The 16,263-nt window shown below is 36.6% G+C and overlaps 1 protein-coding gene across 1 annotated transcript in view; it reads left to right on the forward strand.

Moving 5' to 3' along the window:
• Positions 1-617: 617 nt before the first annotated feature.
• emc2 (ER membrane protein complex subunit 2) overlaps positions 618-16,263 on the forward strand; it is a 43,445-nt gene continuing 27,799 nt past the window's right edge. Inside the window, exons 1-5 of the mRNA XM_055210837.2 lie at positions 618-774; positions 6,008-6,121; positions 12,264-12,328; positions 14,119-14,204; positions 15,609-15,666. Coding sequence (XP_055066812.1) covers positions 735-774; positions 6,008-6,121; positions 12,264-12,328; positions 14,119-14,204; positions 15,609-15,666 — 363 coding nt within the window. The 5' untranslated portion in view covers positions 618-734. The remainder of the gene's footprint in view (positions 775-6,007; positions 6,122-12,263; positions 12,329-14,118; positions 14,205-15,608; positions 15,667-16,263) is intronic.

The following is a 16,263-nucleotide window of genomic DNA, read 5'->3' on the forward strand; positions in this document are numbered from 1 at the left end:
AAGAGACCAATTGAGCCCAAAAGAAATATAGACCTAGTACATGAAACCAAAGTAACCTTTACAAACGCTATGTACTCTCTGTGGTAATAAAATGCACTAAAGCTTGGGAACTAAATATTCTTTACTTCAAAGGAAACACAAAATCAGATTGTCATTACCAAATCCACTTTACATATTCGATGATGGGCAATGCCAGAAAGGGAATAAACAGGACAAAAAACAAGACATAGTCTGACCGAAGCTTGGCTTGTAATTTTACATTAGTTCATTGCTCTGTACATGTGATCAGAATTGTACGGTCATTAATGTCTGACAAGTCTAAATTAAAAACACAAATATGATGGGTTACACAAATAGAAATATGCATTATGCAATACTAATACCAGGTATTTTAATTGTCTATTTTTTATCATTTCATTTTTACCTGTTTCACAGTTAAAAATACTTTTATATAACTACGCCTCTGCAGTTTTTGTCTAAAATGCCATAGATACATTTGAATTGAATTACTAAACATTTGATTTTACAGTTTTATAATATTATATTATAAAGTCAAACTTTGGTTAAAACATAAGTAGACCATATAATAAAATAAGCATGCATGGAAAGTAATGAAATCCAAGGATTTGTGTTTGGTTTTGGTCTTTGCCCTTCTTTGACCCTTTGTACAGCGTTAACCCTCGGCGTCACAACTACCCTCCAATCAGCGCGAAGCAAGGCGGGGCTTGAAAAACATGTCGTCTATATCGGAGCTCTACGATGTCACTTGGGAAGGTAAATAACTTTGTTTTCTTAAACAACACGTATAAATTGGTTCGGTATATCCATGTATTCAAGTTTCATCATCCAAGTGATGTATTTATTAAAACGTATGGTGACTTTAATAGCTGTTACGCTTTTCATTCAGCATAGCAATCCAAGTAGCTTGTTAGCTTATGATGCTAAAGGCTAGTATTAGAATCTGTTTAATCAACCAACAATGCGATTTTATCCAAATTTAAGATTCTCACAAATATATGAGATGCCTAGTGCAATGTAAATCATTTCGAAAACAGCTGTGACTATGTTTAGCATTGCTAACAGTGTCCCAACTATAATCGAGTTATTTAATAAAAGATGATTCGGTTTGTGTATGTCTGATCATGTATGTTATTACACACGTATAAACGATATAAAAAAGACTTGGCTTATGATCAATCCTTTTTTATTCTTCATAAATCTCCCAAAAAGTTGTATTAATTGATACTCACAATGATAACCATTGTCACTGATATATGATATGATATTTGATATGATACCATATAGTTTATTGTATGTGCCTCTATATATAATCTAAATCTAAAGACCTGTACAGTAAGTAGCAAACCAACCCCTTTCAAAATCTAGGTTTTACAATAGTAATAGTATATGTTACATAAATACAGTCATTTTGTATACAGTATGTCACATAAACTATTCAAATAGTCATTATTTTGAGAGAATAATTAATTATGGTTACAGATTATAAATTGTTTTGCTTCTGATTTTATATAGCATCATCATTTGTTTTATAGAAATCATACATTTACTAGGGTTATAAAAAGCCATACATGGCATGTACTTGTATCCACTACAAATACTTGTTTAAAAATGGGCATATATATTACATATTGTGTTACCTAAGCTGCGACTATATAATATATGCGGGTGTACTGTGTCTAATAACTATGTATATATAAATACATATATTAGAATATAGTATATATAGAAAATCTATTTATATAATAAATATTTGTACTTGTATATAATATAACATATGACAATTACAATATTTATATAGCACAGTTAATTACAACTTCCGTCTACCAATGTGCCTTCATTAGGTCATTAAAGGACAAGTTTGGTATTTTACATTTAAAGCCCTGTTTTCAGATTGTTTATGATGAAATAGAACGGTTTTGACTGAAATTTGGACATATGCTGCTGGCCCAAGAATTTTCAGTTTCTGTGGTATCACCCACCCACCCCACAATAGCTGCATAGGTGCACTGGAACAATCCTTAAATCCTTAAACTTTCGTTTACAAAGAAGTGAAACTCGCCAAGTGGTCAGGGGTGTTCACTGATATGCTCACACAAAAATTGCTGCAAAAGAATGAAAATACCGAACTTGTCCTTTAAAAACTGAAAAACACACAACAAACAAACAAACAGAAAAATTTTAAAATCGTAAAAAATATCCCATCAGCCATACGCTTTTGAAAATAAAAATGTCTTTAGCCTGGACTTAAAATATTAAAAGAAGAGGCTTGGGCAGCAATACAGAAAACACGATCTCCCTTGCCCTAAAGCCTTGATTTAGGGGTAAGCAATAGATCCTGGTTGGAAGACCAAAGGTATCTAGTGGGTTGATACTCGGTCAGTAACTCACTGAGAAAAAGGGAGCAAATTTTTAAATCCACTCTAAAACAAACAGGCAATCAGTGTAGTGAATGTAAAATAGGAGTAACATGCTTTTATAGAGTCATATAAATATAAAGTTTAGAGTCATATAAATATAAACATGTATACAAGCAAATATTTCTTAAATATATACATGCATGTGTGTGTGTGTGTGTTTATACGTATACATAAATTATTAGACACAGCACAGCCACATATATTATGTAAACAAAAACTTTTATTCTGCAAACAAATAGTCACGAGTAATCTTTAGGCAGCCTAACTGTATTTAATAGGGATGCTCCGATCAGGATTTTTGCAGCTGATACCGATTACCGATTTGTTATCTTCGTAATCGGCCGATACAAATTCTGTTACCGATTTGTTTGTTTTTTAAGCTAATATGCAAGCTCTATGATGACTGTAACTGTTAACATTTGGTGTACAGACAAGAGCAGCTGAGGGAAAAATTTAAGTTTAAACGGTCAAAAAACGCATGCAAATAATAAACTTTTGGCGTGAGGATGCAAATGTCCACGATAGAAATGTGTTGTATACGCTGTTTGATGGGATGTGAAGACGCTTGGGTTGACCGGAGCGCATCCTCATAGAAAATACACATATCTCTGTAAAGGCAGAGAGAGAAATCCAAATCTGCACGTCGCACATGAGCAACGGGTTATAAAAAATTAGAGATCGACCGATACTCATTTTTTTTAAACCGATGCCAATAACAAATATTTGGATGCTTATGTGCCCGATAACCGATATGCTAAACCGATTTTTATTTACTGTTATACTTTTGTTTTTGACATAATAATTACTACAACACTACTGAACTAAACAAACCCTTATAATAATAATCATCATCACAATCACTCCCTCTTTGCATACAAAGTAATAAATAGAGGGGTCAGAAAGAGAGAAGAATAATATTAATTTAATGAATAATGTAGAAACTATATTCCCAATACATGGACCATTCCAAACACCCCTATCATTTCGTCAGAAATGGACTGATCCAAAGTTCGCGCTGCGGTTGGCAGCGGGAGAGAGAGAAAACTATAGCGGAGTTGGCTGCTTGTTATACATAGTTTATAGAGTAAAACAGGTGGATTAAGTGCCTTTTTTGGAATAATATGGTTGTTTTGACCAGCAACATGTAGCCTTCAGCAGTCCAACAAGTAGTTGGCAAAGAGGTTTTACAAATAATATCACTGACTGAAATACTACATTCAGGAAAGTAACAAACAAAACGGCTTATATATCACTGAATTTCTTAACTGGTAATGATGTCAGAATAATTAATATTTTGTTGTTATAGCTTATGAAATGGCTGTTGACAGCGCTGTTATCTATGCATTTACTCACGCATTAACTGTATCAAACTGTGACCACTTGCGGAGGTAATAAATAATTAATTAATACCCACAGACATGTATATAGATATTTTAGCAAAATAATGTTTATCTGGTAAATTGTAATATAACTTAGTGTAAATCTTGTTAAAAGCTTCAGCCTTCAACCCCGGTAAGTGAACAGCACGTCATTTTGTGAGTTCGCCTCTATTCTTGGACAAACTGCATACATTGCTTTTAATATATCAACTTATTTAACATAACATACATTAAAGGGACACCATGAAACTTTTGGCCACTAGGGGGTGCTAGACACGTATTTTTCACTTCTAGCGCCCCTAGAGCCCACAAGCGCCGCAGCACTGTCGCAAAGGAAAGGAACTGGCCAACCTTAAAACTAAACTAAAAACTAAACATTTAAAATGCTAAACGATCAACATTTTGAGACAACAGGGAGAAACGCAGTCATGTTACAACTTTCTGATGAGGAACTCGTCGTGGCAGAAGCCATTTCTCAATCTGAAGGTTGCAGCCTCCGGATGTCGTATTTCTAATACGTCATCAAGACTGTCTTATTTCACAATATTAACAATTACAAAGTTGACTATTATACTTAGTTAATCGTAAATTGTTGCAGTATGCTTATGACTTGCGAATGTAATGCTCAGTTTACCTTAATAACCCAGGCTTGATGACGTGTGCAGCCTGCATATTTGACCTCCGGAGGCTGCAGCCTTCCAATTCAGAAACGACCAGAAGTATTTCCTTGCCTTTTTCCAAACAAATATTGTTGCATCCTCTCTCTCTCCCTCGCCACCAGGATTTTCCGCAATGGCGCTCGTTATTCCTCTTTTTTGTGTGAAAATCGCTCCAAATCCAAGTAAACCGATGCGTTTAGGTCTGCCGCTTTGTAATACGTCACGCGAGTGACAGCGGAACGCAGCAAATGAGGAAGAGAGAAGAGAGAAACGCTCGGATCTGATTGGTGAATGAATAGGGTTTGGTTTTACACTGTGAGAAAGTTTGAGTGCTATAGCATCCTGGATTGTAATGTAAATATCATAGACACAGTAAAAAGAAAGGTAAATACGTGAACACAGCATCTGAATACAGGGAACTATATGCAATAATCGCCGTAATTTATAAAGAACATCGCATTCATGTATGAATCAACAGTTTATATAAAAAATAGCCTTTAAGGGGAATCGAACCCGGGTCGCCCGTGTTATAGGTCCGTGACACTAAAGACTGTGCCACAGAGTCACATAATAGAAACTGCTCTCTACACTCCTTAAGTAGCCTCCAGCAAAATTCACGTTAAAACAAATTGTGTGGAGGAAGTGACGTATGCCGTAAAGCAGTCGAATTTTGTAGTTTTTTTTTGTGCTCTGGTTACTACCACAAACCCTAAGTTTTAAAATACGAGTAAAAGTGATACAGACCCCGTCAGGCTATAGTAGACATGTCATTCAACCTATTTAAAGTCGATGTACTGTCACAAGGGTCTTGAAAATGTATTATGAAGGTTGAAAAATTACATGGTATCACTTTAATGCACAAATAAAATGTGTTATAAATGCCTCAGATGCAAAGTAAGTATACTCAAAGTCCTTTTAATGAAGTCGCGTCACTCCGCCGTCATATTTGCTGTGCACGCTGCTGCTGCTGTGAGCTCTTCTCCTCAGATGCGTCCAGCGCGCAATTCTCAATTCTCTCGTTTATCGGTCAATTCGATATTACAAACCCGATATCCAATCATCGGAAAATGCTCAAATATCGGGGAAAATATCGGAAAACAGATATATCGGTCGATCTCTATAAAAAATGCTCACACTACGTAAAAAATTGTTTCTATTTGCAGCCGCATTCAGGATCCCTATGATGACAAAAGTAAACAGAAAGATCAGTTCATGAGATCGGCGAGTACTGATCGAGTAATTTAATGCCATTATCGGCCGATGCCGATCGATCGGAGCATCCCTAGTATTTTGACTCCATTATCATCATCAGAATGCATGTCATTGTAAAGGCGTTGAATTCTCTTATCTGGTTTATTTAGGTCTGATTTTTTAAAGTCTGATTTTATAGGGAAATTCGAGTTTTGAGTAATAATGGATTGACTGAGTCAGATAGCATTTAATTCATTGTTGAATTAATTGCCAAATCAAAGCACAAAAACAAATAAGAGGTTTCAGTCAGTGGCTAATGAGTTTTTTTATTACATTTCAGATATGCGTGACAAACTCCGTAAGTGGAGAGAAGAGAATTACAGGAACAGTGAGCAGATTGTGGATGTTGGTGAGGAGCTGATTAGTGAGCATGCATCTAAACTGGGAGATGACAGTAAGTACAATTAGTCTCACCCAAACAAAACAAAGCCATGCACAAAGTCTCCATCATAGTCTTATTTACATTGCACTTAATGTTGACGACTTGCTCTTTTCAAAAGAGACACAGAAGACAGTTCCAAAATAAATATGATTGATAGACCATTATTCTGAGCGGTATTATATTCATTATATACTATATAATAGGCCAATGACCTTGCGGTAAGAGCAAGGATATGTTCAAGCAGGCGATGCTAATTCTTACGTAGATTTTCATTTCATTTAATAATGTTCCTGTACGTCATGAGCTTGAGACATAAGGAAGCCACTTACAGCAAATGTATACCTTGAATATCTTGAGTTGCTTTGGATGAAAACATCTGCCAAATGCAGAGTGATGGCCAGAAGCGTCATACCCAGTCAAACGGAGTTCGCTCTCGATTAAAACGCAGGAGTCGTCTGTCTGAATCAGACTTAATCACTCAGAGGACTCACTACCTCACCGAACGGATGACTCACTTGAAATGACGCATAAAACCTTTGAGTACTGAGGTTTGACCTTGTGTTTAGAAGTTTGTCACAGTCTGCCGAAAGCAAGTGCACTTTAAGTACACTCTTAGAAAGAAGGATGCAAAAGTTACCACTGGGCGGTACCTTTAGTTAAAAGGTGCATGTTCGTACCTCAAAGGTACATATTGGTGCATATCCAAAATAGTATATAATAGGACCTTTTTACCTGAATGCACAATAGCAATAGATGTATGTTTCTGCATCAGTCGCTTTCTATCAGTTAAATAAGTTATTTAAAGGGGACGTTTCACAAGACTTTTTTTAAGGTGTACTTTGGTGTCCCCAGAGTACATATGTGAAGTTTTAGCTCAAAATGCCATATAGATAATTTATATAGCATATTAAAATTGCCACTTTTTAGGTGTGAGCAAAAATGTGCTGTTTTTGGGTGTCCTTTTAAATGCAGTTGAGCTGATCCTTGCACCAAGTGGCAGTGCCGTAATTGGATAGTGCAGATTAAGGGGCGGTATTATCCCCTTCTGACATCACAAGGGGAGCCAATTTTCAATTACCTATTTTTTCCACATGCTTGCTCAGAATGGTTTACCAAAACTAAGTTACTGGGTTGATCTTTTTTACATTTTCTAGGCTGATAGAAGCACTGGGGACCCAGTTATAGCACTTAAACGTGGAAAAAGTCAGATTTTTATGATATGTCCCCTTTAACTAAATGTGTAAATATTAATGAAGATAAAGTAACAATTGCCTTCATGATTGGACTAATAATTATTATGAAAATTCATATTTTATACTTTTTTAAGACTCTGTTGTCTACTGTCTGACTTTGTAAATATGACGACAACTGCAGTGGCAAAAAGAAAAAACATTTTTACTTTCTCTGGTCTTGATTTCTCTTTAAAGGTTCAATAGCAAAAATACAGGAAAATATGAGACTATATTACAGAAACATTTTAGATGGTTTAATCTTTATTTGCTTTGGGCAGTTATGTTATCTGTTTCTAAGCCAGACAAGCAGATGAAGTCTTGCCTTCATGTTATCAAACATAGTCACTAAAGCCAAGACTCCTTTCAGCTAAAATCATTCTCTAAGAGGTGATCCTTGATATTGGCTTTAAAACTCACTTTTATAGAAAACAATTTTGGTTTAGCAATTGTAGAAATTGAGCTCTTTTCTGCTCCAATATTTTTTTGCATTCATCTATTGTTATTTTAAAACCATGTGAGATCTCAAATAACTATTATTAAATGTTTTTTAGCCATTTTGTCAGAGAAGATCACCACTGTTTGAGGAATCTTTGCAAACAACAATGAAAAAGCCAAGTTGCGAGCTGCCAAATGGCCCTCAGAAATAAATATTCTGTGATGCATGTACTGACATTTAAAAACAAAAAAATAATGATGGTTTTTGTGGCTTTAGGAAATGTTTAAAATTTGCTAGATGGTTCTGTTATCTAATCAAGGAAGTTGAGTGAACATTTCTTGAATAGGAAATGTCCCAATGTGGTGAAATTTGGTATTGCGCCTTGACTTCAAGGAAGAGCACTTGCTGTGTGATGACTAGTTGCATTTTATTGATTCACGGTGGATTTTATTGATTCTTGATGTAGTCTTGTCGGCTGCTTTTTGTTGTTGTCTGTATGATTCATACTGTCTTTAAAGAGTGGGGTAAACACTTTACACAGCTTGGTTTTATGGAAACCAGCTCTTAAATTGGCTGTGAAACAAGATGGTAATTATCAAAGCAAGACTTGGAATCATAAAACCAGCAAAAAAGCTGCAGGCGTTTGTTTGTTCTGGCATATCAGTTCTGCACAATTTTACTGTTCTTTTTCAATTAACACTTTGGAAATCATTCAGCCGATAGACTTGAGCATGCTTGTCAAAACACACTTGTCTGTTATGGAGCATTAACTTCATTAATTGGATTTATTAACAAAGCCCACAAATCTGTAGTTATGCTGAAAATACAACGGCTAGTGGCACTTGCATTGTTCAAGTTTTGTGTTATATGTTGTAAGATTTTTAATCTCTTGTCAGGTGCAGTTGAATTATATTTAGAGTTAATGTAGAGATAAGTTCAACAGTAAAAAACTGTAAAAAAAATAAATAAGGCTGTATTACTTTGGGAAAAGTATCTGTCAAATGCATAAATGTAAATGTCACGTTTAAAAAAATATATATATAAAAAACTTTTTAAAGTAAGTTTAACTTGAAATTTTAAGCAATTGCATAAATTATTAATTCCATGGAATACTTACTTAAAAAATGTATGCAAAAACGACGCACTATATTTTTAAGTAAATCCAGCCTTTATTTTTTTCAGTGTAAACTGTGTGTTTTTTTTTAAGGAAAATAATGTAAGATTTTAAGGAAAAAGCATGTGATTACTAACTCTCTCTATTAGTGCAATCACCAAAAAAACAAGTAGCTAAATTAGAGATGCATCCATATAAAATTTCCCACCGTTAGGCGATTATTCAGACTGATATCTGAGATACTGATGCCGATATCAATAGTTTGGTGGTTATATTAACCTGCATTAACTAAATTCTGAAGATTACATTTTCTGAATGTTATTCATTGATATTATGACCAATAATATTGAACATTTAACTAGCAATGTTTTTTTTGTCATTTTCACAGGGCTCAAATTCATTGCATTTTCCATTGACAGGATATATCGGCCATGACTATAGGCTGTTTTTAAACAATCGATAGTGTTATAAACTGCTTTTATTGTCTTATATATCTGTGCATCTCTAAGCTAAATAGATTTTATTATTTTGTCTATTTATATTTCTTTATATATATATATATATATATATATATATATATATATATATATATATATATATATATATATATATATATATATATATATATATATATATATATATATATAAAACGGTATAGGGGGTATATATATATATATATATATATATATATATATATATATATATATATATATATAATATAATATAATATAATATAATATAATATAATATAATATAATATAATATAATATAATATAATATAATATAATATAATATAATATATATATATATATATATATATATATATATATATATATATATATATATATATATATATTAAACGTGACATTTATGTTTATTCATTTGGCAGACACTTTTCCCAAACCAATACAGTGCTTTACAAGGTGCATCACTGTGTGTATTTTCTGGGACTTTTTGCACTGATATCACAACGCTCTACCAACTGAGCTACAGGAACACCCAGGCCCGGATTTGCCATTTGCATTTAGTAATCTTTAAGAAAAACTAGAAAATGTGACTTACATTATATTTCAAGGTGTACATTTGATCAGTATGTGTATTTTAGGGATCGACCGATATGGATTTTTTTAGTGCCAATGCCGATACCGATTTTTGTTTCATCAGCCTTAGCCGATGACCGATACAGGCTGCCGATTTTCTTGAGCCGATATTTGTAGCCGATACTGCGTTTGCTCACTCAATTTACATTATAAAAATGACACGATGATGCCAAATGTTTAAAAAAGTAACGTTTATTGAACTTAAAAAAGTAAACTATATTTAACAAATAGTAAAAAGAGGTGACTGTGCTATGGAACCATGAAATGCACTCTCCACAATGATGAGGAACTATCAGGAAAGGATATTGATTTCTAGCAATTTACGACTACAAATATATATAGAGATGAGAAATAAAAACCCGCTTTGTCCAGGTATGATCAGCTGTTAGGCCGAGCTTTCGATGTTGTCATGGAAAGGTTGGTTGTTTTTAATCACATGACCTGCAATCGCTTGCGGCTTCCAGCACTTTGTCTGTAAATAATGGTGGAAAAAATCGGCGAACACAGCAGCCACGTATTGGGCGATGCCGATACACGTAAAACTCGCAAAAATCGGCCCAAACTAGGGCTGTCACTTTTCGTTCGAAAATCGATTGCACAATCGATCGGACCAACCAAAAAACGTTTCGAAAACGAAAATAGGCAATCGATTTTAACCAAATATGTACACTATTAATTTAAAAGAATTAAACAGTTAAAAATATAGATGTAACAAAACTCACAAACAAGCAGAAAAAGAAAATAAAGAATTCCGAAAGTGCAGTAGGTGTGCGAAAGCTAGACAGAAAATACCCAGCAATTTTACGCACCTATAGTTTCACGCTTTCAATCGCTGCATCTAGTGTTTTGCAAAGAAAATGGAGGACAACGTCAATAAACCTGTGCAACACGAGACAGCGTCGAAATTGTGACCTTACAGGAGATGATGAGTTATGACAAGGAGACACCCTTGCTAGCTGACAGCGACCCGCTTTTGAGATGGAAGATTGGCAGTACGAAATACGCAGCTGGCAACGAAGCACCCGAGTTTCCCTGGGACATCAGAGCGGTCGGAGTGCGTCTTCTCAACAGATGGACATATAGTGAATGAAAAGCGCTCTGCTCTTGACCCCTACAATGTTGATCGACTTGTTTTCCTGACCAATAATTTGTAATGGCCCTAGTCTTTTTGCGCATTTCATTATGCCTGCCTAGTGCCGCCTAAGTGTCGGTTACGTTTAATAAAAAAATACACAGCATGTTCTCAACTTCAAGTAAGTCTATTTAAAGTTTCATTTTTGAACAGTTGTTTGAAATGGATCGAATCATTATTTAAAATAAATTTTGAATTGCCTAAATCATAAAAGCAGCCGGTTGAACCTGCAGTAATGTTTTTCATTTATGGCAGCAGTCCACTCTGCATATTTTTTTAGAGAATGTTGCACTACTGTTGCTGTTTTTTATTCTGCACGAAACTTAATGACAATGAATAAGAAATATTGCTGACTTGTGCGTTTCAGGTGCTCTCTTTACATTTGTCTGTTATTTGGGGTTAAATGGAAACGTCTTTTTTAGACATGGAAAATCGATTTTACAATCGATTCAATGAACACTTATATATTAAAAATCGAAAATGATTTTTTCACAAAAGTGACAGCCCTAGCCCAAACCTATTCGAACCTATTACTTTTTGCACTGATAACACAAGTCTTTACCAATTCAGCTACAGGAACACCTGAGGGTGGTATTTATCTGAGATTTGACTTGCATTGAGTAATTTTTAAGAAAAAAAGAAGAAATGTTAATATATGTGTACCTGTTTAACAGATTAACCCAAAAAATATTTAGGTATTCATTACTGTTGTTCTCTAGCCTCTTCTGTCCTATTACTCATGAATCAGTGCATGGGTGCTTAATTTTAGCATGGCATAACAAATAGAGGGTTAAAACCGCTCACCCTTTGCTGTGTTTTACTGAACCGTTACGTGAAACTGATGATCACTCTAAGATTTTCTTGTCAAAAATCAGCGTCTTAGTTTTGTTTGGCATCATAGTGTGATATTCTTGACCGTTTCCATAAGAGCTGCCAGCTCGCTCACACCCAGAGATTATGAAGATAAACTCCCTTGCTGATGGATATTGAAGATTGTCTTTTCCAATTACACAGAAAGAAACTGTCACAGTTAGCTTGAAGCGTCCACATGGGCTAGATGTTAATTCATCATCCTTACTAAAACTTTGAGAATCATACCCACTAATATGGTATTGTTTTATGCTTGTCTCCTGTACCCAGTTTGGATAATTTACGAGCAAGTGATGATCGCTGCGCTGGACTGCAGTCGTGACGATTTGGCCTGGGTAAGTTATTTTTAACACTTAAGTGACTTTCTCTTTCTTGCTCTCTCGTTCACCTGCACAACATTAGCTTTCACAGGATACGCTAGTTTGTCACCCCGATTGCCAAATCTGAAATGATTTTACCCTTCAGAAACACATCATTCCTCCTGTTCCTTACGGAGAAACAGCTTTGCTAAAGGTCAGGGGCGCGGTGAAAAATAGCAGAGGTACTGTGTGGTGTCAGCTATAGAAAAGACATTAGACCCTTCTTGTTGACTTCAGATGCGTACAGTAGTCAGTTTCTGAGGTTCTAACCAGCGGCTAGGAAAACAGCGGGAAAAAGCGTCTGTGAGCATAATGGGTCATTCGGGTTAAGCCACAGAGCAAACTTTCCATCCGAACCAGAAAAACATTGGAATTGACAGTAACCATTCCTCACAAAGTCATGACTGTGTGAAAAAAGTTCGTTTCGAAAGGAAAGAACTGGTAAAAGTAGCATCCTGCCTCTGTCTTTTATAGTAGCCAATGTGGAATTGCGGGATCCCGCTGGGCAGCGTTCTAAATTCTCACCCGTGTCACTTGCAATTTTTCACATCTTCCCTCACTGCCGTATGGCCGGCCTGTTTATCATGGCACCCACGGACAGGAAAGTTACTGTTTCACTTTATGGTCAGCAGAAACCTTCTCTATAATATTGTCTTGTCAGACTAGTCACATCACACATTTTAGTATATGTCTTTAAAGTTTTAAATGCTGTGGGTGAAAAATGTACGTAGGCCACATTTCATCACCTCAGAAAGATGATTTGTGAGGTCTGTATAATACAGCAAGCTCTGCATTGTCGCTCAAACTATGATGCAAAATATAAAATGAGGATTCCTTGTGTTCATTGTTTGTTTGAGCCTTCTGAGTAACAACATCAGCTTCATTGGGGTGTTATACATTACACAGGGTTCCCACGGGTCCTTGAAATCCTTGAAAGTTTGTGAATCAGGGGAAAATAATTCAAGGCCCTGGGAATTTTTTTAAAATATACATACATAGATACAGGTCATTTAAAGTGTTTGAATCTATCTTATGCAAGAAAAAATCCATATTTTTGCATGTGTAGTGTAGGATAATATCATAAAAATTTTTGACTTTTTAAGCACACGTGCTAAACTGTTCGCTTTAAATGTTTATATCTTCTGTATGCGAATGCTGATTCATACCAAAATGTTTTTTTTGCATATTTGTGTTTGACACATGAAAGTGTCCCTGGTTACGTATGTAACTGTTGTTCCCTGAGAAGGGAACGAGACGCTGCGTCTCCCTTGCCATACTTCCTGCGTCCCTGTAACGCCATTTTGGCAATATTTCAGATAGCGATATACTTCCTGGCTCCTGCATCACCCTGTCTTTTTTGTTAAGCCTCACCATTGGTTGAATTTGATATACACATATAGACGCACTTATCCCTGGAAGTGTCCCCAGTGTCACTGCAGTGACGCAGCGCAAGTTCCCTCAAAAGGGAACTGTGACAATGTATCTTTAAAGGTAACACGACGTAACATTGCTCTCACTTGAAATGTGTCCCTATATTTAGTCCTTGAAATTGAGGGTATTGGACCTGGAAAGTCCTTAAAAGGTCCTTGAATTTGAAGTTAACTAAGGTGTGGGAACCCTGATTACATACATTTCTAACATACATTTGGGGATGCATTGCATTTTTTGCTTTTGATATTACCTGCTGTTATTTGTTAACCTTGATAAATGAGTTTTGTGTGCATGTTCACCCGGTCAAACCCGCTGTTGTTGTTGTTCTTGTGTAGGGTTGTCTACAGGAGCTGAAGAAGCACTTTCCAGACAGTCAAAGAGTGAAGCGATTAGCAGGGATGCGGCTGGAGGCACTGGAAAGGTATGATACACCGCAGCACCCTCTTAACACCACGGCCTTGGATTAGCTGCAAGGGAGGGGGGGGGTTCTGGGATACGTGGCAGGATACCCGGGAAGGAAGGCTGTTTATTTTGTAAGCCACCTTCGCTTCTGCTAAGTAGGAAAGCGGGAGAGATCAGTTCGGTCATTGATATTCCTGCGGCGGGTCTTTCGCCTGAGCGAGAAATTCCGATGACAAAAGCGGTCTTTCCCAAAATTTTTCTGAGGGTCCCTCCATCCACCTCTTTGTGTCTGTGAAAGGCAAAACAAGCCAGGCCGACCTAAAAACACAGGCATAGTCTTGCAAACCTACGGTCTCTGTTTTCTCTCCCGGAGAATTCCACTCTCCGTATGCGTTTGAGCGAACAATTAAGCCAGCGGTAAATTGATGTTAATGTATAGTATTTCAAAAGGCTTTCAGGTCTGGTCACCATATCTTTGACTTGTTTATCACTTACGCCAGGAGTCGTTTCGTAATTGTAAGTGATTGCCCCTGCACGGTCAAATTTGAAGTATTAAATAAACTGCAAATTTGGGTCTAATTGCCATCAGACGCTCAACCTCGCCGCTCCCACAAAGCTCAATCCTACGTAAACAGAGTAAGTCAAAGCGGCTGGTGCCATGTGAGATGTGCCAGAGAGTGATTGAGCTCTAATGTGGATGTGAGAGAAGGAGCGGCGTTGGAACTCGATGATAATGGGAACCAGAGCTGCTTCTGTTGTCGTTCGAGGGCTGAAACAGGTTTTGATCACGAGGCCCGGGCTTTGGCTGCGTAAGCAGTAGCTTCGCAGGTTGTCGCTAATAAAAAAATCGAGCTCGATTTCATCCCGCCACGCTCATTCAACTTGACAAGTGAAGTGCCTGTGGCATCGTTACTCAGAATACACTATGAGTTAAGCGTCGTCATTCATAACTTCTTTCCAAACACCCGGCGCACTCCAAGCCTCAGGTTGAAGGGCATGTGCGATGCTCTGATGTGCATGCAGAATATTTATTTATTTTTTTGCATCTGTAACTCATATACGTCTCTGTTCGGAAGGCCTTTTAAAAACAGGGCTCTCAGAAACGATGCCTGATTTGTGGTAGAAGTGCGGCTGATTTGTTTAGAGGTAAATTAAAGTGCAGGCAATCATGTTTGTGGATTACTCACTTCGTGGAGCTAGTAAACCACTCGTAATACTGGCCATTTGAGCAGGGACGGTAATTGCTGTTTATTTCTGCCGCTTAGATACGCAGAGAAAACGTATTTTCGGACACAATAGAAACAAAGCGCTCTGTATACAGAAAGTTACTGTGAACTTTATTTGATACCCCTACCACCTAATTTTACATGACCGACGTTCCTGCTGATTTCCCCATAATGTGATTTTCTTTTTCCCGGTCAAGGTACGAGGACGCCAATAAGCTGTACGACTCGATACTGCAGGATGACCCGACCAATACGGTAAGCAAAAAAAATTGTGGTTAAAACTTGTTTTGCTGCATAAAATCTACCTAGCTTTTTTTTAAAGTTGTTTACGGTAGATGCAACTCTCTCTCTCCCCTTCAGTGATTTCAGCCCTGTCCCAAAATCACATACAGAGTTTGTGGGGTAAAAAAGAGCATTGATTTGTGCACTCCTGTAGCATTAAACATGCTGAGGGCTACCTCAGCAAAAATAGCTTAGATGCAAAAGCCGCTAAACACCCCCACCGTCAAGTATTATATGAAGAGTTTGGTTCCAAAACGCGATAAACGCCATTTAAAAAAAATTAAAGGTGCTCTAAGCGAATTCACGCGTTTTAGACCATAAAACATTTTTTGTTACATACAGCAAACATCTCACTATCTGCTTGCTGCCTGTCCGCTGATGAAACTGTAAAAAACGCGATCTCTGTAGACAGCCTAGGCTCCACAAACTGCAATATAAACACAGGGGCCAAACCTAGCACCACAAAACAAAACAAAGTGTTCCAGCCAATAAACGACAAGAAGGATTTGGGGTTGGGGGTTGGGCGTGTTCATGAAAGCACGGAAGGGAGGGGGAGGAGTTAGCTATGCT

Source organism: Misgurnus anguillicaudatus, chromosome 10 (assembly GCF_027580225.2).
Source record: "Misgurnus anguillicaudatus chromosome 10, ASM2758022v2, whole genome shotgun sequence".
Taxonomy (NCBI): Eukaryota; Metazoa; Chordata; class Actinopteri; order Cypriniformes; family Cobitidae; genus Misgurnus; species Misgurnus anguillicaudatus.